The sequence below is a fragment of the Bactrocera neohumeralis genome, chromosome 5 (genome assembly GCF_024586455.1).
Source record: "Bactrocera neohumeralis isolate Rockhampton chromosome 5, APGP_CSIRO_Bneo_wtdbg2-racon-allhic-juicebox.fasta_v2, whole genome shotgun sequence".
Taxonomy (NCBI): Eukaryota; Metazoa; Arthropoda; class Insecta; order Diptera; family Tephritidae; genus Bactrocera; species Bactrocera neohumeralis.
The window spans coordinates 36,318,576-36,339,130 of NC_065922.1; the positions used below are offsets into that span (position 1 = coordinate 36,318,576).

General features: G+C 32.2%; 1 protein-coding gene across 4 annotated transcripts; it reads right to left on the minus strand.

The window, feature by feature from the left end:
* Positions 1–7,234: 7,234 nt before the first annotated feature.
* LOC126759918 (calaxin) lies at positions 7,235–16,726 on the minus strand. 4 transcript variants are annotated; one of them, XM_050475111.1, is made up of 5 exons: positions 16,646–16,726; positions 10,811–11,180; positions 8,101–8,224; positions 7,601–7,960; positions 7,235–7,431 (listed from the first exon to the last, which is right to left on the minus strand). In XM_050475111.1, exons 1-5 carry the CDS (start codon positions 16,647–16,649, stop codon positions 7,312–7,314), a joined length of 978 nt encoding a protein of 325 aa, XP_050331068.1. In that variant the 5' UTR covers positions 16,650–16,726; the 3' UTR covers positions 7,235–7,311. The 4 variants fall into 4 exon arrangements, with proteins under 4 accessions (XP_050331068.1, XP_050331067.1, XP_050331066.1 ...); XM_050475110.1 differs by lacking the exon at positions 16,646–16,726 and adding an exon at positions 16,364–16,385; XM_050475109.1 differs by lacking the exon at positions 16,646–16,726 and adding an exon at positions 11,356–11,392.
* Between the last annotated feature and the right edge of the window lie 3,829 nt (positions 16,727–20,555).

Consider the following 20,555-nt stretch of genomic DNA (forward strand, 5'->3'; position numbering starts at 1 on the left):
ATTAAAGCCACAAACGCCACATATCTATCTATATATATGCAGTTCAGTTGTGCTCAGGCAGCGGTCGCTCGCAGCGCTGTCGGCGTGGCTGTCGCGTCGTTCTACAATAACATAACTCACTGTCGGCGTGTAGTTAGAATATATCAGGCATTACGCATTGCTGGCCAGCACATTGACGCTATAAACATTTGTATATTTCGGTGTGTGTGTGCAGACGACGCAGCGCTGCCGGCGTGTTGCGCGCGCTGTCAGAGAAACAAAGCAAAAACTATTTAAAATTTAAATGTTTTATGTGCGCACATACATATGTACATACATATTTATATATATTTGAGCTATTTAGCTCGCATAGGCGATACTCTACTTTTAGCTTTTTGTCAAGGCGGTGTTTTCTAATCGGAACGCACAAGTTTATTAGTTGCTGATAAAGCCGGCAACAAACCGATAGGGCTACAACAGACGCGTGTATGCATATGTGTAACGCTTATTATTTCTATTTTGTCACATAAATGTATAAATAAGTAAAAATATATGGTGAAATGTTTTCGCCGGCTGGTAAAGAAGCACCTAATGCATTGATTGACGATCGGAAAGACACGTAGACGCAGAGATAAGCATTTCGAACTTTATATTTGTGGACGCTAGCAAATTACACTGCATTTTGTCAACAAATATTTGAAATATTATTCCACCATCTTGATGACTCATTAGAAAAATTGTACTTTGTATATAACCGATCATGCCACTGTAATAGCTTTTTGAGGGCTATCACCAATTTTGAAATGGTTCCAAAGAGCGATAAATCTATGGGAACAGTGTATTTACATACTTGCGGAGACGAACTTTAAAGCACGCACGCAAAAAGGGAAGAAATGTTTTACACAACTTTAAGGTCACTTAACGGAAAAGGAAGACATAAAAGACATAACCCTAAAAGGTTTAAAGGGTAAGGTGGGTTTCAGAGGTACAAAAAAAGGTATTTTTACGAACTTTTTTTAATCATATATTTAAAAAATATAATATGGCATATCAAAGGTACATATTTGAACAATGTCTTCTGAAATTTTGATACAAAATGTTGAAAATTCACCCGATGAGACCTCATCTCCCTGGGTGTCTCACAAAAAAAGTGCTCTCGCTGTGGACAGCATAACTTATTATTGGTTCCTCTAAAATTAAAAAACCAAAAATATTCTGTTAATACTTATATACATCTCTTTTTTGAACGAAGGATATATAAAAATAAATTTTTTCTCAGACTTTGAAAGAAAGAAAGAAAATCTCATTTTTTGGTAAATTTGTCGCGATTTATTGGTTAAAAAAAATAAGTTGTAATGAATCTGAAAAAATCTTCGTTCAAAAACTGGATAATGTTATTTTAAAGATGTGTACACAATTCGAACTAAATCGGCCCCTAACTTTTCGAAAAATCGCGTCCAACCGACTTGAAAAACACAGTTTCGAGAAAATACGCGTTTAAAGACGGCGTACTTAGCCTAGGTAGCCCCGAGCGGTTGTATACATTCATTGAATTCGGTTCTCCGAAACGATTACTCGGATTAACTTGAAAACTTTAGGACAATGTTCTAGAGGTGTTAAAGAATTTAATAAGGCCAAAAAATAAATAGATTTTTTAAAATTTTCAAACCCATCTAAATCCTTAAATATTATACCATAGAATGGATGAACGGCTGAAGAATGATTAATAATTTAGAAACAGATATGAGCTGGACTTTTTTAATAGATATACCAATATAATCGTGATAGTCTAGTACTTTAGTATGAACCTGAGAAAATAGCGATCGGTCTTCGAGTGAAATCGTGCTAAGGAGAGAATAAGTGCCTTAAGTTGCCACAATACTATGAGACCATAAAATTATGCAGCAAATAAACTATTTTTAATACAAAATTTTACTACCCACAAAATAAGTTCCGGTGCAAGCAGGTATTAAGAAGAAAATTTATTGGTTTTGGTATTAATGCTGTCGAGGAACTTTCTTTGGAAAAAGTATCCAAATAATGTATAAGATAAAACGACAAACTGAACTATCTGACAAATTTTCTCAAAAATTAAAAAAAAAAGTTGTCATAGATAGGAATTAATTAAATATACTAGGTAGACGCGCTTCGGAACTCATTAAAGCTGAAGCGTCATCATTTATGTATAATAATATAATCGATTATATATATTCTTAAAATATTATATTATATATATATATATATATATATACCTGACCTGGTTCTGTGCTTAAAATTATAGAACCCTATTACTTTTTCTTCGTAGCGAATATTTATATGAGAAGCTTTTTGTTAACAAAATTTTACTCATAGACTTACATACAGGTTTCCTTTTATATGTCGAGATGCGAAAACAAAAACCAATTGTAATCATCGAAAATCGCTTTATTGTTTTTCAAAATATTCTCAATTAAGATTTATACAGTTTTGCATGCGTTTGAACTAATTATCGAAGCCTTTTGGACACTCTTATTAAAGTATCTCCGAAACATGCCTCTTGAACGCATCAACCAGCCTCTTCAGATGTCGACCTGATCTCTTAGTTTATTTTTTACATACGGGAATAAAAATAAGTCATTTGGTGCCAAGTCAGGGTTATACGGTGATAACTAATCAAATCGATGCTCAAAGCATTTGTTTGGTGGCGAAGAGTGATCAATCGTGGGTTTTTGGTTTTTTGATTTTTTTAAAGAAAACTGACAAAAAAAGACGTTGTATACCGCTCATAATTTATTGTTCCGTTGTTCAAATAGTACAGTTGCGAAATGTCCACTTTTTCCAAAAAAGAGGAAGTCATTGCTTGAAAGTGATTCGTCTCGAACAACTTTTGTTGGATTCGGCACATCTTGAAAGGCTCATATAGTGGATTACTATTTACTCTCGGGCTCATATGCGTAAATCTCTTAATCATCACCTCTCACGAGGTCACAGACGTGTTTCGTATGTTGTTAACATTTCTCTCGACCAATCCACACGAGCCTTTTTATGAGTGTTCTACGACTTCGATTGGATTCACCATATCATCGATAAGCACTGGTCTTTGAAAGAGTTTGATCGGCAAAAATTAAATTAAGTTCATCGATGCACTCGTGCTGAGTAAATCCACGTTGAAAGTTGTATTTGCGATTTAATACCATTTTTTGGTCGAGAAGAATATTTTACGTTACTGTATACAACAAAAATAGCGCCCGTTTGTTAAAACGCTCTTAGTGTATATACCATCAAAAGTGTCAAACTTTACGATACAATAATGAGTTTGCAGCTTGCAACATTAAAGTTACTAAATTCCGAATTACATATAAAGTTAACCCGTATTACTAGATATACGTACTATTAAAGGGGTATTTTAGTCTAGAGAAATAAATTTCAAGAAAGAAAATTAATTAGTATTTTTACTATCAGTTATGTTGATAGACATTTCCTAATATTACAAGAATACGGGAAAAAACATCAAAATAAAAAAATAAAATTTTTGAAAGATTAACAGCTTTCTGAAGTGGGGTCTTAAAAAACTAACACGTTATCATACTCACAATCACGATTGCTTGATCTCCTACCAATCTGAAACCCCCAAAAAATATTAATCTTGAATAACGTGGCAATGTCTGGTTCTACAGAAAAATTGGAAAAACAATATTTCACGAAATGGCGACTGCTTAAAAAAATTTCTATACCACTTCTGTGACTGTTTTCAATTTTTTTAAAATAGTAAAAATAGAAATTTGTTGATATAGATAGACAAGTCTATAAAGAAAACTCTTTTAAGTAAATCGGTTCTATAGAGCATCGTGGATATCGTTTTGAAAAAGACAGTTCGGAGAAAAAAGTATTTTTTTGTTTCGATTAATTCCGACCGAATCAGTTTAGATGCTGGGTCAGCAAAATTCCCATATCTCCGAAAATAATTTCAGTTTTGAATAATCCGCTTGTAGACATGGTCTTGAATGTTATAGTTTAATTCTAAACAAAAATACTTCGTAAATAATAAAATAAAAATTTTCCAACCATATGTTCTATGCGCTTCGAACATACAACCGACAGCTTGTTAGTCACGCACTAATACGCGCTAGTGAGCGCCTATATACCATATAATTTGAAAAACAAAATTGAATGGTGAACACCGAAAACACTTTTTAATAACAGTAAATGGGCTGCATCACCATTAAATAGCAAGCAATATAAATAGTTTGCCGCACATGTTACACACAAGTGAATAAAAAAACATATAGTCTTACATACATATATGTAAATATATGACAACTGATACGTTGTTTTTGTTGTGCCATATACGTGCTTTATTTTGTTTGTAAATTGAATCTGGTTTGATGCAGCAACAAATCATTCGGTTTTCTTCTTTGTTTTTGTTTTATAACTTTTTCTTTTGTTGTTGTTGGAGAAAAAACAATTGGCCAGTAATCCAAGCGTTCAAAGTCCCTTTCGTTGCTCATTCTAGGCACACATGCACACATGTACCGGCGAAATTAATACCGAAACAAATTGATGTGACGCTTATTTTGATTGTTTTGATGAAAATGATGATGATCAGGAAGAACAAAAACAACAATAACAATAAGGCAGTGAAACTATGACATGAAATTTACTTTCACGATCGACGGCGACACCTCAAGCTGTGCTTAGAAGCGCCTCGAGAGTGTTCAAGTGCACAAATTTGTTGCCACAAATGATCAGATGGATGGGTGGGTGTGTGTATATTAATGGGTCTAGGTATGCAAAATAGTGTTTGAGGTATAATAAGTTGTTCTGAATATTTCAGAACTGACAATAGGGGCATGAACTTGCAACATTTGATTCACAAAGATACATATAAACAAAAAAATTGTATATTTACATATATCTGTGCAAGTATGTACATATGTTTACATATATGCAGGTGCACGTGCCCACCGAAACCATGTATTTGCGAAGTGGCAATAATTTCAATTTCCATTTACATTCACATTTTAATAAAGCCATAAAAAAGAGATAAAAACTAATAATTCATGCTTGCCGCTTTGTTGTGCTAGTACTCTTACATAAATTACCTATATACATATGTATGTGTGTCGGCGTGTTTGTACCGCACACCCTGACGTGTTGATCTGCGAACTGTTGATCTCCGCTGAGTGCGCCACTTTGTTCACATGTAGCAATAACTAGTTGAATATTTATACTGCTGTTGTTGTGTGTTGTTGTTTGTTGTTTGCTGGCCCCGCTGAAACACACGCTTATTACCTTGCATGACGCATGCAACAATGCCGCCTTTCGTCGGGGCTGAATGAGTATGCATAACTGTTGATGACACAGATGAACCTTTTGGCTACTGGCGACCTTTCTGGTGTCTGGCAGTTTGGTTGTTTAAAGTAGGCTCGGATTTAACGAGTTTTTGTTAACAATAGCAATGAAAGCTTCTCTGCGATATAATATTCTACAATTTGCATTGTAAGTGACACCCAAGCGAAGAACTTGTTCGATATTTCTAAAATTCGAAAATTCACATAATAAAGTAAAAATAATTTTTCTACCAATTTCACAACATTTTTCAAATAAACATTTACTTGTGGATAGAAATATTCTACTGCAGAGTTTTTCAATAGGGAAGATATGATTTCTAAGTGTCGTTTCGGCTATTTTTTACTATGTCATTATTCGTAATTCGTAGGGAAGATATGATTTCTAAGTGTCGTTTCGGTCATTTTTTACTATGTCATTATCGATATTTTTTTTTTTTCAAATAATATAGTATTCAGTAATGTTTAAAATTTCAACATGAACAGATATCCACAAGAGCAACGTTTACAAATCATTCAATTTTATTATCAAAATAATCGTTTTCCAATATCTAATCCAACAAAATAATCTTCTCCTTCGAGTCTCACTTTCATCTGAGTGGCGCGGTAAATAAACAAAACTGTCGATTCTGGTGCGAAGAAAATCCACAAATTATTCATGAAAAACCTTTACATTCATCTAAATTGACCGTTTGGTGTGGTTTTTGGATTAATCGGTTCGTTCTTCATTCGAAATGACGCTGGTGTAACCATTACTGACAATGTAGAGCGGCATAGATCGATGATAACCCCTCTTTATGGGCGCTATTGGAAAAAGTTGATTTTGACAACATCTGGTTATAACAATACAGGGCTACGTGCCACACAAGACGTACAACAAGCGAATGATTGCGAGAAAAGTTTGGAGATTACGTAGACCACGTAGTCTGAACTGAAATGGTTTTTCTCTGTTTTTGTTAAGGTTTCTTTTCACCAAATCGAACCTAAGCTATAGTGAAAAAAACCTGCGGACTGCTTGAGCTGTGATGAAGTGAACACAAGTTGGTGAATTTCTAAAATTTCATGACCTTCTGAAGCTTGTTAAGACAGTTCTGAGGTCATAGCGGCTGTATCTCGACAAAGGATAATGCTGTGTCTTAATTGATTTCCCGTAGCCGAGGGAATTCATGGAGTGATTAGCACTGGATGAACCTCAAAAATTTAAAAAAATTGCTTCGAATCGTGTTCACACCATATCACATGCTTGGAATATCGGTCGTTAGAAACTGAAACTGTCTCCCTCTCTTTTGGTAAAGTCATACACATTTTTCTTATAAAGTGGACTTTACCTGTCACATTATTCCTCTTTGTTTATAGGGGTATATTAAGTTTACCACGAAGTTCGCAATACGTAGAAGGATATGTCCTAAACCGTATAAATATATAAATAAATTATCAGCTACTATCAGCATAACGAGCTTAGCCGATATAACCATGTCCGTCTTTCCATCTGACTGTATATACGAAAAGTAGTCCTTAAGTTTTTGAGATATCGATTCGGAATTTTCTCCCCAAGAAGCTATTTATTTGTCAGAATCGCTGATATCGATATCTATAGCATATAGCGACTATACAAACTGAACGATCGGCATCAAGGTCTTGTATAGGACATTTTCGTACTTTACGAGATATCTTCAAGAAATTTGACATTGGTATGGCAATAATGCAGTCTGCGAAGAAATTGTTTAGACCTGATCAATAAGGCATATTTGTGAAGGGTATTACATCAATTATATATAGGGGCCACCGAAGTTAAAGTTTTTTCTTGTTTGCTTCTCCAATCAGTCGAGTTTAAAATATTAAACAAGTTCTGCCATTCTGAATAAGATATTATTCTAAGTTCTAGCATTTTCTACGTTCTCTTACCTTAGTAATAGTCTCAGCTAATATTTTCGTTTACATTTCTTCTTATATTGTTAAATATTTTAATGCATTTAAACTAAATTAATATAATATAACTGGAAATTTATATTTGTAATGTTGAAAAGAATGAAACAGTGGCCGTCTCAGATGGTAAGCATTGTCCAAAGGCTTGCAACAGCAAGGGTTCAGCCGCTAGAGTGCCCATAAAATCCTCTATTGAAACCTGAAAACCATAAAACTATTATAATTCTTTTTATTATTATTTTGTATGATACAAACATATTTCGAAAAAAACTTTTAACACAAAAAAAAGGATAGAAAATATAATAAAAATATAACTTATTTTGTTTTCTAATCAGTTGACAGTATTGATAAGTTTTAATACAAATTACCTTGCCATCATTGTCCAAATCGAATTTTTTCAGCACTATCTCCACCAAATCCTTAACACCCTCATCGGGATCTTCATCTTGTGGTTGTTTGATAAGACAATTACGCAACAATGTAAACATCTCATCCTTCGCGATGAACCCGTCACTATTCAAGTCGTAAACGCGAAAGCAAAAGTTTGCGCGCTCGGCTAATGAGCCACGTAGGAATATCGACAAGCCGGTCAACCAACCCTCCAAACGTAATGGTAGGCCCTCATGTGCGCGATCCCAACAAGAAAATATGCGCTCCATGAGAATTTCTTCGGTTACAATATCGAATGTGCTGTGCAACAGTTCGCGGAACACAACGCGATCAATGCCCTGTGGGTGTTCAGCATAAGTAAATGAGAATACATAAAATAAAGTATATTTACTGTAATTATTGAATTTAAAATATAAAAAATTCAATGCATTAAATTAATTTTTTAATATATTTCTAATCATTTTGCGCATATTTTTACCTCCACTGTTGCATGCGGTTTTACTATTGCCGCACTTGAGCTACCGGTTGCCAATGCTTTTGCTGAATATTGACAATTTGAAATGAGTTTTCGATAGATTCGACACAAAGCATCGACCTCAGCTCTGAAAATAATTAAATAAAAAATATAATAAATTTTTAATAAAAATGAAATAGAGATTTATCAAAATATTTGTAGGTAAAATAACAAATCAGATTAGTTTCAGTGAAGTCTATCGAAGGTTTTTTGGTTAAATATTCGTACAGACGTTGCTCATACGCCAGTAACATCAATTGAAAGCACATTCTATCAATTATAATGAAACGTTTATTTTGTATATAACTAAGTTTGAAAATAATAAAAATTAAATAAATAAATAGTAAAAAAATAAATGATATAACATATCTATTTCCGACCATATTTCATGTTCGAGTCAAATCGAAAAAAAGCAACAACTTTAAGTATTTTGTCTCCAGGTTATATTTCCAATTTAAGTTATGTTAAGTTAAGTTAAGCTAACTTAAGTTGAAAATATTGCAAAAACGTAAATGAAGGCTATTACACCATGCGATTTAATTATAAAAACATGACTTTCCCGATTTTTTAAAATTATCTAGTAAATTTTTATTACGTAGGTATTATTTTTAAATGGCTTAATTAAATAACTTTTTTAGAAACACTAAGTTTGTGCGAATTAAATTAGAGGGTAATTTTATTTTAAATTTTCAGTTGTTTTAAGAAGGTGTGTATATGTCTGCCATTATTTTTTATCACTTCTTCTAGAAGTCGTCACATGATGTTTATTAGCGAATGAATAGATTAGTTTAAAGTTGGTCTAGTAGGCCAATAAGCCGCGCATAGACCAGTTTTGGTCCATTTCGATTTCAGATGGATTTCAGTTGCTGGGTCCTTTAGGATGCTGCGTTGACGCGAATTTTAACAGACTCTGCGGCCTCATTATCGATACCTCTTCCAATGTATCATACCGTGTGGACCCCAGATGCTTACAACGTAGTCTTGCCAAGTGCACAAAAGATGCTCCATTGTTTCCGTGGTGCCTTGTCATAGGCATTTCCTGCCGTCTTCTCGATCTGTCAGCTCCATTGTATTCCGTCATCTACCTACAGTCTTATATAGATGGTGTTAATTTTTTGCAATTCATTGATTATACAGCCCCTTAATTATCTAACATCTTTAAGGAGGCGACCACAGAGGAAGACTTTTATACTTGTATTTAGCATGGACCAAAGGTTCACTACTGTATTCAAAACGATCAGCTATCAGCTAAGGATGGAAATACGTTTGGATTTCGAAAGCTCTTTAGTCTTCTGCGATCGATATAAAACTGCGTTATCCCGCTGAATAATGAATGAATAATGAAGATAAACAAAACTTTCGGTGAAAGTCACCAGAACTTGATCCAACAACTACACTTAATACTCCGAGTCCATTTTGGTGGAAATCAAGTATAATACAGATGTTCTTCTATAATTTAAACCTCCAAAGTTTCGTCTTTTTAGATGCTTCTTGGGAGATAATTTAGTTTTCATTATTTGTCGTAAATTAAAATTTTTTCGAAAAAATAACATTTTCCCATTCTTTATTGCAAAATCTTCTATCTGTAGGATTCTTTCTGCTCGTTCGTTTTTTCCATAGCATTCACCCAATTTAATAAAATTATCAACGACACATGCATATTTTTTGATACGCCTGGACATTTCGCGATTAGAAGAGCACTCATCTTGTTACACTTGAATTTTGTTTCTGCAACTGTCACTTGTGTTTCTTGATAAAAAAAACCAAAACATAAAAAACTCTTAAACTAAAAAATATAAAAAATCTGTGAACTTCCCTTTGCTCAATTTTATTCCCTTGTTTACACAGTCACTTTGAGTTTTCAATTAAAATACTAGTATTGCCTTTAAAAATATTTCTTACTGACGCAAAATAAAATAACAGTATACCACAACGAAATAATCAAAACAACACACAGCATTCTAACACAACATTCTAAAAACAGCTTGTGTGCGCGATATATGTTATAGTCGTCCGACCTGGGGACTCCGACAAATGATATCATATGATATAATGTCAATATGCACCTATGTGTTAGATATCATGCGAATTTCTCAAAAACTCTCGAACAAATTTTTATAATCCCTAAAAGTTAAACTTCGCCTTAATAATTGGTGGCTCGAAAGCTGTTTTAAAGCCATAGTTTCTTACGCAAAGTTGTACAAAATGGCCCGTGGAACATTTGCCACGTAGCCGATTTTTCCGTTTGGTTTCCTTTAAATCGACCTGCTCTAATACATATAGCAGCTGAAGTGCCTGAATATCTGTGGCGACTAGGCGTATACGTTACTACTTTATCACTAGATAGATATAAATAAAATAATTGAGGTTTCGGACTATGGTCTATTGTATCGTCTTCTATATCACATATGGTCGCAAAGGTCCAGCACTCTGAATAATTGTAGGAGCACTAGCTTCATCACTAACTAATTGCACTAAATAAAAGTTACTCATACGACATGTAACACTCAATCCGTTTCTCTTCCTGGTAATAAAGTAAAAAAATTATTGTAACAATTTCTTCCATTTAGCTCTCTCGCTACACTAAATGAGCTCAATTTTTTTACTTATTATTCAACATAACTTATTTAAAATAAACAACCGTTATACAATATAATTATGCACTTGCACTCACTTGGTGAACTTTGTCTTTTTGCGCAAGTTCTCCAACAATTTCGGATTAATTTTGCCGCTCAACTCGTCCATCTTGCGCTGGCGACGTCGTCTATTCGTCTGTTTGGCGCGCATTTGTGCATTGTAGGAGTTGCGTTTGTTGCTCGCCAGAAATGCGGTGATGGTCCTCAGTATACATTTGTTGGTAAGCAATGCTGACTTTTCCTTGCCCGCCGAGACGCCTGACTTGCCATTAGCCCCCGTTTGTGGTGGGCGTGCGCCGTCTGATGGCTCAGCGGTTGGAGTGCGTCGTGCAGCACCGTTGCTGTTGCCATTGTTAGTGGCGCCACCTCCAGCTGCCACCTTCACACCTGAAGCTGTTTTCGTTACCACTAAAGGAGTGAAAAATAACAAAAGATACAAATAAAAAATATTACAAAGACTACATTTATGCTTATGCTTATGTCGCAAGTGAAAATATAAGTAAAAAAAGTAATAGAAAAAAAGTAACAATCGCATAAAAATTCGCTAGTGAACAAAGTAATGTACAACAACAATACCAAATACCGACTAAATGCGCGTCAATCATGCAATAATGACAGCAGGCAGCAGACAACAAATCGCCTACAATAAAAACTAAAAAACAGACTCTACCACACACACACATGCATGGCAGTGGGTATGAATATTTCGAATTTCATATTGTATCGCTATTTGCGCTTGATTGATATCTAACTTCCTTTATGGCAGAGTCGCGCCAGCCTACAAATTCCCGTCTAAGCAACATACTGACTGCCTCACTCCTCCGTCTACATACCTCCATACGCTCATATGTGCATTGCCTGTCTGTCTAACGGTTAAATATATGCCTGCTACTTTGGAGTCGCTTTGCTCTTCTTTCAAATAGCATACTAATTCTCCGTATGAAGACATTTGTATAGCGTGACGATTGAATGGCAGCAGAAGTAAATGATTTTATTAGCTGGTGCTCACACCTCTCCGCCAACCGTCGCCATACTATGTTTGTATTGAATGCATTCCAAATGCAGCTCCGTTCTCACAGCTAGACAGTCAACTGCCGCCTAAAAGTATGCATTGCGAGTGCTTGGATAATGCCATTAATTTGTTGATTCCATACCAAAAAGGAAAAAAACAACAAAAATAACCATTTAGCATATGCATAGGACGGTATTTGTATATGTGGTTGTCTGTATGTACACAAACACATATGATACCTTCGGTGCGGTTGCCAACAATGTTGTTGTGTACAAAAAACAACATACAACATTCCTTGAAATGAAAATTTTCTGCAAACTTGCGTTATTAGGGTAGTTCGTTTTACTTCAGGAAAAAATGTGTGGTCATAATAATATCTAATGAACCCGAAAACACATTTTAAAAATTTAATAAATGAGCGAGTTCGCATTTCACAAATAAACAAGCGATGGAATGTATTTCTTTTTTAATTTCTTCGAGCGGTTAAAACTTTCGACTTTAAAAATCACAAGATTTACAAATTAAAAAAAATTTATTTTAAATTAATTGTAAAAAATATTAATAAATTGAGTATTGCACATTTTGAAAAGCTTCTGGTCAAACATTTTTAAACCGGGTTGCCATAAAAACTAAAAATTTAAATACAACAATATTTTTAATAATTTTTGAATAAACCATTTTTACACTTTTGTTATTTTTCATTTAAGAGTAAATTTAATTAATAATATAAATTAAAAAATATACAAATAATAAATATAAGATATAAAATATTAACTTTTTTCATTTATAAAATATTCACTTTGAATATATTTTTTTTTAATTTTTTTTTAAATTTTTTTTAATTTTTTTTTTTATTTTTTTTTTTTTAATTTTTTATACTTTTTTTTATTTTTTTTAAATCAAAATGTATTATATTTGAATATTTAAAAAATTTAATGAACTTAACTTCCAACTATTTTATTATACATACATATTTAGTAAAAAAAAGGTGATCACAGACTTAAAAGAAAAAAATATAATTTACATATATTTATATACAAATCCAAAAATAATATATAATGAAATATTTTTTAATGGTTTCCGCAAAATTTTTTAATTTTTTTCATATAATTCCTAATAATTTCGGCATTTTATGTTTTTAAAATTGTAATAAGAAAACCACACGAAAATAAATAAAGTTTTGAATAGAATTTTATTCTGTTTAATATAAAAAATTAAAAAAATGAAGCATATACTTGGATATATTCACGCTCAAGCTACCATCGCACCTTCACTAAAATTTACTAATTTCTGGGCGTTGACTCCTTACATATTTACACTTACTTACATATGAAACACACATTCTAATACTTAGCTTTTATGAAACTCGTTGGCACCGCTTTGCTCATACATTTAAGTATTTGGTTTCATGCTGTCATAGTTTCGAAACTTCACTAGCAGCCCAGTTAACACCATCGCCTGGTGGCAAGCTTAACTCCGTGGGTTCAGTAAAACTTTTTCATTTGCTGTTTTTTCTGCGACTAATTTCAGCCAAAGGAGAATAGTGCTATCAACAGTCGGTGTGAACAGCAGTCGGAAGTGGTGCTGTGTTTTGGTAAATGACGTTTTGTCAAATTGGCTCAGGAGTGTGTGAATTAATTAGCGAACTTTAACAATTAATTAAATCACATGAAAACTTCTTTGCAATGTGTGTATGTGTGTGCAATCACAGACATTGCATGCTATATTTAAACTGAAATGTGGCAGAAAGTAACTCATTACTGTTGCATATAAGTTTATTTGATTTGCTTATATGAAGCGAAATTAAATAAATATTCTATTAGTAAATATGTAGATAATAGTTTACAGTTATATTTTCTTTATGATAACATTTGGTTAATAAAATCGAAATTCATGCGTAAAACTAAAAGTATAATTATTTTTTACTGCAATCATAGTGTTTTGAAAATACAAGTATATACATACATACATAGTAATATGAGCAGTGATGCTGTGGCGTATACGTTACTACTTTATCAACAACTATTTGGACTAATTAAAAATTACTCATACGCCACGTCACTCAACCACACAAAAATCAAGAAAGATTTTGCTAACAAGCAGCCTTAAAGCCGCTATAACGTCTGAATTTGATATCCCCCAAAACTAATACGGCGGTATAAACTGACATTGAGCAATATTAAAACTTCCGTCAGGATCGGGAACGCCCTCTCTGAACCGTGCGATATCAAACGAGATTTCAGACAAGGCGACTCCCTATCGTGTGATTTCTTCAATCTACTCCTGGAGAAAATAATTCAAGCTGCAGAGCTGAATAGAGATGATACAATCTTCTACAAGAGTGTACAGCTGCTGGCGTACGCGGATGATATTGATATTATTGGCCTCAACAACCGCGCCGTTATTTCAGCTTTCACCACTCTGGATAAAGAAGCGAAGTGTAAGGGTATAGTTATAAACACGGATAAGACGAAATATCTCCTGTCTTCAAATAAACAGTCAGCGCATTCGCAACTTGGATCGCACGTCACTGTTGACAGTCATAACTTCGAAGTCTGTCGCAGTCGATGGAACGATGAGCTGTACGATTTATACGAGGACATAGACATAGTTCAGCGAATGAAGAGACAGCAGTTCCGCTGGCTAAGTCATGTCAGCCGAATAAACGAAAACACTCCAGCTCTGAAAGTATTCGACGCAGCAGCCGCCGGGAGAAGCAGAGGAAAGGAAGACCTCCATTCCGTTGGAAAGACCAGGTGGAGAAGGATCTGGCTACATTTGGAATCTCCAATTGGCGCCAAACAGCAAAAAGGTAGAACGACTCGCGCCCTGAACCTCTATTGAATATACACTAGACATCAAATGAAAGTATAAATTTCACAGACGTTATTTCAATGCAGTTTTATTAAAATAAACAATTAATAATTCATACATTAATATTACATTTACATAGGTATTTAAGTTACAAATTATAAATTAATATTATATATATTTTTTTCCGGAATAGAAAGAAACAAATTTTGTTCCACTTTAAAAAAAAGGACTCTTAAATAAAAGTGGTCAAATGAAAGTATAAATTTTGAAAAAATACAAAACGTTTGGTTTAAAAGTAAATTTTGTAATTAATATCGCCTTCCTTATTCTGAATTTCGGCAGGAAGACGTTTTGGCATGCCTCGAACCAAATTTTCTAATATTTTCATTGGAATAATGTCAAGTTGACGCTTCGTCTCTAAGAAAAATTATTCCAAGTTTGTACGGCTGCTTTTTGGTATTTTGGAATCAAAAATTAACCACAAATGCTTAATTGGATTTAAATCCGGTGTCTGAGCTGGCAAGGCCGGTTTTTCTTTAAGCCTTCTGCAAAAAAGCGAGTAGTCAGGCGAGATGTGCGTTGGGGGTCGTTATCTTATTGGAAGATAAACGACCCCAAGTTCCCTTTTTCAGCATTTATTTTCAAATTTTCGCTAAGAATCTCAACACATGAAGCAACCGTCATTCGTCCATCGATTTTAAGTACACTATCTACACCAAATTTTGAGAAACAGCCCCAAACTATGAGAGAACATCCTCCATGCTTCACTGACGATTGAATGCACTGTGGTTTTAAGCGATCAGAAGGTTTACACCACACTCCGCTACGTATTTTTTTAACTCCTTAGCTCGAATGTGAATTAATCGGACCAAATTACTTTATCTAAAAATGTGGTTGGCACATTTGGATATTGTTTTGCAAACTCTAGTCCTTTTTTCCTACTCGAAATGGAAAACATAGGTCATTTTTTTGCGACATAGTTTTTAAAACCAGATGTTTGTAGTTTTCTTTTCATTGCACTAATGGCAACATCCAAATTAAAACTTTCAATCAACTCCCGCGATAAAATTTCAAGGTTTTCAGGAGCTTTTCACGTACAAGTCGCTCAGCCTGTATAAAAATTTTGGACTTTGGACCTCCACCGTATTGAGTCTTGCATGTTTTTCTTCTCTTGGAGTATTCAAAAATTTTATTCTTCCCTCTCTGATCGAAATAGAATATTTTTCATAAATTTTTTGATACGTTTCACCCTTCTTCCCATCTTCTACAATTAAGATCCAATTCTCTACAATTTTTTTTATATTTTTTACTAAGAACAGAACAAAAAAATGTTCACCATAACAGAAATTCCCTTAGTAAATACAAATGTATTAAATATGTAGTAAAATTCAGTTTTATCTTACAAAAAGGAACCAAAACTAAAATTATATTTTCATTTGACGCGCAATCATAGGCTCACCAGCGAAGACTAATCACTCTCGATGGAGTAAATATTTTTTGCGTCTAAATAATAAGTGCAAATATTACTCCAACTGTTTATTTACATAACGGTGCTTCTACATAAAATGCTTTATGAATTTATTCTTAAGCGAAAATGTAGGAAGTAAATGAATGATCTGAGGTGAGGCCAGTATATATTACATTTATACTTTCATTTGATGCCTAGTGTAGCTGCCATTAGCAAACTAGCAAAGAAATTTCTGTTGAATGTTGGTTACGTTTTCAGATTTAGTTTTACACAAAGTTGCTATAAAAAGTATTATACCTTCCATGCAGTTGAAGTTAACGTTTTATTTTGTCTGCGTTGAGCTGGACTGTTGTTGGTAAATATATTCACTATTTTCATTATGAAATTGGTTTTTACTTTCGACATTACATTCATACAATAATTCCTTAGTTCACTTAAACAATTATTTAAAAAAAATAATTTAATTTTTACCAAATTAAAATGACTTATATTTCACTGGAATATAATAATCATTTCACAGAAAACACACACAGCAATAATTTGTTTTTTATTGTTTTTTAACGATTTAACCAAACTCACCCATTTTTCTTAACACGATATTTCACAAAAATTCCTCTACACTCCGGTACATCAAAGCGCAAACCTACTTTGGTTGCAGAATAAACAAAGTTTTCGGTTTCCATGGAAATTTCATGCAAAAACAGCTCGCAAAAGTAATGTTAACTTTGGCAAGTAGGACAAATTTTTCCACATTACTCGTATATTACCGTTGAATGAGTTAAGGTAGGACAGCAAGTCTATATGTTTCGTTTAAGCGAATACCGATGCAATGATGGAGCATAGTTGTTGCCCCTGCTCTACCCCTGCTAAGCTATTGACAAAACAAAATATTTCCATAACTAACTAGTCTCTTACCAATTTTTATTAAATATATGTGTCTATAAATACAAACTTTCCAGTCGCTTTGGTATTCAGCGCTTTATTCAGCTGTGGTTCTCTTAAGTTGAATAAGTGCTGAAAGCCAAATACATGAATAGTCTTGTAATTGCAGCCTAAATTTTATTATGTTCTTACCAGTTAACATTAATCACAATTAGAGATCTGCCAGCTTGTGGACCATTCCGCTTTTAGTCAGAATTTGGTTTGGTGATCTTCGAATATTAATTCATTCAGTAACTACTAGTTCTTATCGGGGCATGGCTGCGAAAATTACAAAACAGACTCAGAGAATCTGGGTTCTTAAAAGAACACGTATCTGAACACTCGGATATCCTCAAACACTTTGACTTCATACCGGATCACTCAGATCATGGAGTCGCCAAACCGGACTCTGGCGGCTCCTTCTCTGCCCATATACCGACGAGGGAGCTGTGAAGGGAAAGAATCCATTAGAGGAGAGGGGCAGCGAGGTGTAAACAACTCAACACTGCCTTCTAGACTGTCACGCGTTTGTGAGATCAAAACTTAAACACTTGGGAGCGCATACCTTCAGACATCCCACCGAACTGGCGAGAGTGGAAATTAAATGCGTGAGCAAATTTGTACTGGAAACTAAACATTTTACTAATTTATAAGTTCGAACACAGGAGTTTTTCTTTTCTATGGCTTTACGTTCACGTGCGATCTTCGATCTGCCATCTAACCTAACCTATGTATGTATATGGTCTTCAGAGAATTTTGATTTTTTTTTATTTTCATGCCTCTAGATCAACACAGAGCATTACATAGCTGAGTGGTACACAATCATTTGTTTGCCAGATGTCTTTCAAGAAATCAGGAAAATCTACTGAACGGTTTTTTGAAGATACCGCAATCAGAGTGCTTCGATAATTGGTTCAAATGCATGCAAAAGTGTATAGACCTAAAGGGAGAATATTTTGAAAAACAACAAAGCGATTTTCGATGATTAAAATTCGTTTTTGTTCTCCAATTCCGAAATATAAAAGGCAACCTACGTATAACTTTTGATCATCAAGTGTCTTGATAGCTCATTTCAAAAAATAGTAATAATTGCTACGTCAGCAGGCTTGAAAATAGAAAAATAAAGCTGAAAAAGAAAAAAATGTATTCCATATATATTACATTTGCAATTTTTTTGTAATTTTTCAATTTTTATTCAATTATACATTTTTTTAAATATCAGTTTGTAATATTTATCGCCACTTTCGTTCATGTATGTATGCAATTGTTTGTAAGTTTCACAGTTTTTTCTTTCTTTTTATTAATTTCTTATTATCATTATACATTTGTTGTAATTATCATTTTCGTCACAATATTTTATTTTGCTTGCTATTTTTGTCTTTTGACGTTGTTATGTTGCTTTGTTTGCTCTTATTGTTTTATTTGTGTGTGTGAGTGTCTTTCTCATTATTATTATTATTTTATTAAATATAATTGCTAAAACTGTTAGTTAACATCTAAATATATATTATTTGTTGCTTCTTTATTACATGTTTTGTATTCATGTTGTTGCATTTTCATAATTTATTTCAGTTTTTTGTTTTTTTTTTTTTTTTTGTGTTTTTGTATTCTGTTTGTGTTTTATTGCATTGTTTTGTATTTGTATTTGTCTTTGTGTTGTTCTTGTAATTATGCTGTAATTTGTGTGGATTGGCTGCATCTGCAACACATGCAATACTCGCTTAGTACAATGAATCATTAATCATTAATAAAATTCAAATTCAATTGCTATTTTGAAAACTGTTTTTCTTTTTTGCTCTCTCTGCCTCTTCTATTTCTATTTCACTGCAATTTAAATACGCCGCTTAAACAATTGGCGGCTCTACTAACTGTAAATAACTTGCTTAGATTATTATTTTTTTATGTAAATTATTAATAATTTTATTGTTTAATTTTTATTTTATTTTACTTAAGTAAAAATAAAAATTAATTTATTTTTATATTTTAAAATTATTTTATGTGTTATTTAAGTTTCTTAAGTTTACAAGTATCTATAACTGTGTGTATGATTAAACCACAATATAGTATTAATTAAATTAAATTATAATATATTTTGTATATATGTAAGTAAGTAATATTATTATTGTTATTAATAAAATTCTAATATTAAGTCGCATGAGCGTGGCGTACATACATACATAAATATGTTTGTATGTATACACACCCACATATACATACATATTTGTTTTAATCCAGTGTTGGCCCGTTTGAGGCGTTTGTTTTTGTTGTTTTAATTGTTTTGATTTGCGTTTTCTTTGTTGATAAAAAATGTCGTCATTTTTATTGCGTTGTTTTCATGTTACCAATGTTAAATTAATAAATAGAAAAGATAAAAATTATAAAAAAAGAATAATTAAAACAAAAATATAAAAATTAAAAAAAATGTACAAAAAGTTTCAAAATGGAAATTTTTTCGTTAAGCACCATTTTTAAAAATAAAAATATAAATTTAAATAAAAAAAATTTAATTAAAAAATATTTTAATTAAAAAAACTAATTAAAATTACAAAAAACGTTAAGCACCACTTTTAAAAATAAAATCATAAATTTAAATTTTAAACAATTATTTTAAAAAATTTTAAATTAAAAAAAACTTTTTCAGATTACAAAAAAAAAATTAAATTTACAAAAGGTTTCAAAGTGGAAATTTTTTTGTTAAGCACCAATTTTAAAAATAAAAGATAAAAATTAAGAAAAAAACACAAGAAAATAAATTTAAATTAATAAAAATCAAATAAAAAAAATTAATTAAAATCAAAAAACAAAGTTAAATTTCTAAAAAGTTTTAGCACCACAAAATAAAAGCATTAATATTAAAAAATAATAATTAACTAAAATTACAAAAAAATTATAATTTCCAAAAAGTTTTAACGTTGAACTTTTCCGCCTAAAGCAATATCAAAATTAAAGAATAATAAGAAAAACAGTTCAACTTCCCTAACTCGAATCAATTTAATCCACAAAAAACCTTGAGTTAGAGAGACTTCAAGTTATGGAAGGTAATTTGTATGAAATTCGAGTTATGGAGCACTTCGAGTTATAAACGTTCGAGTTATTGAAGGTAAGTTTAAAAAAATTTAGAAAAAAAAATTAAATAATTAAAATTAAAAAAAAATTTTAATTACAAAAAAAATTCCGAAAAATTTTAAAGTTGACGTTTTGCGTGTTAAACAATATTAAATAAAAAATAATAATAAAATAAATAATAAAAACAATTTAAAAATAAATAATAAAAAAATAAAAATATTAAAATTCAGAAAAAACAGGTTTCCAATAAAATTAAAAATTTCCGTGTTAAGCAGCAGGTTAAAAAAGAAAAGAAATTTTGCTTATTTGTTTCGTTGTTTGTTGTGTATTGATAATAATTACAAAAAAAAGACTTTTACAAGAGATCAATGGAAATGGATTTTTTTCGCCAAAAATAAATAAACAATAAAAAAATTGAATAAAAAATAAAAATTGAATAAAAAAAAATAAAAATTTAATAAAAAAAAAAAAAATAAAAATTGAATAAAAAAAATAAACAATT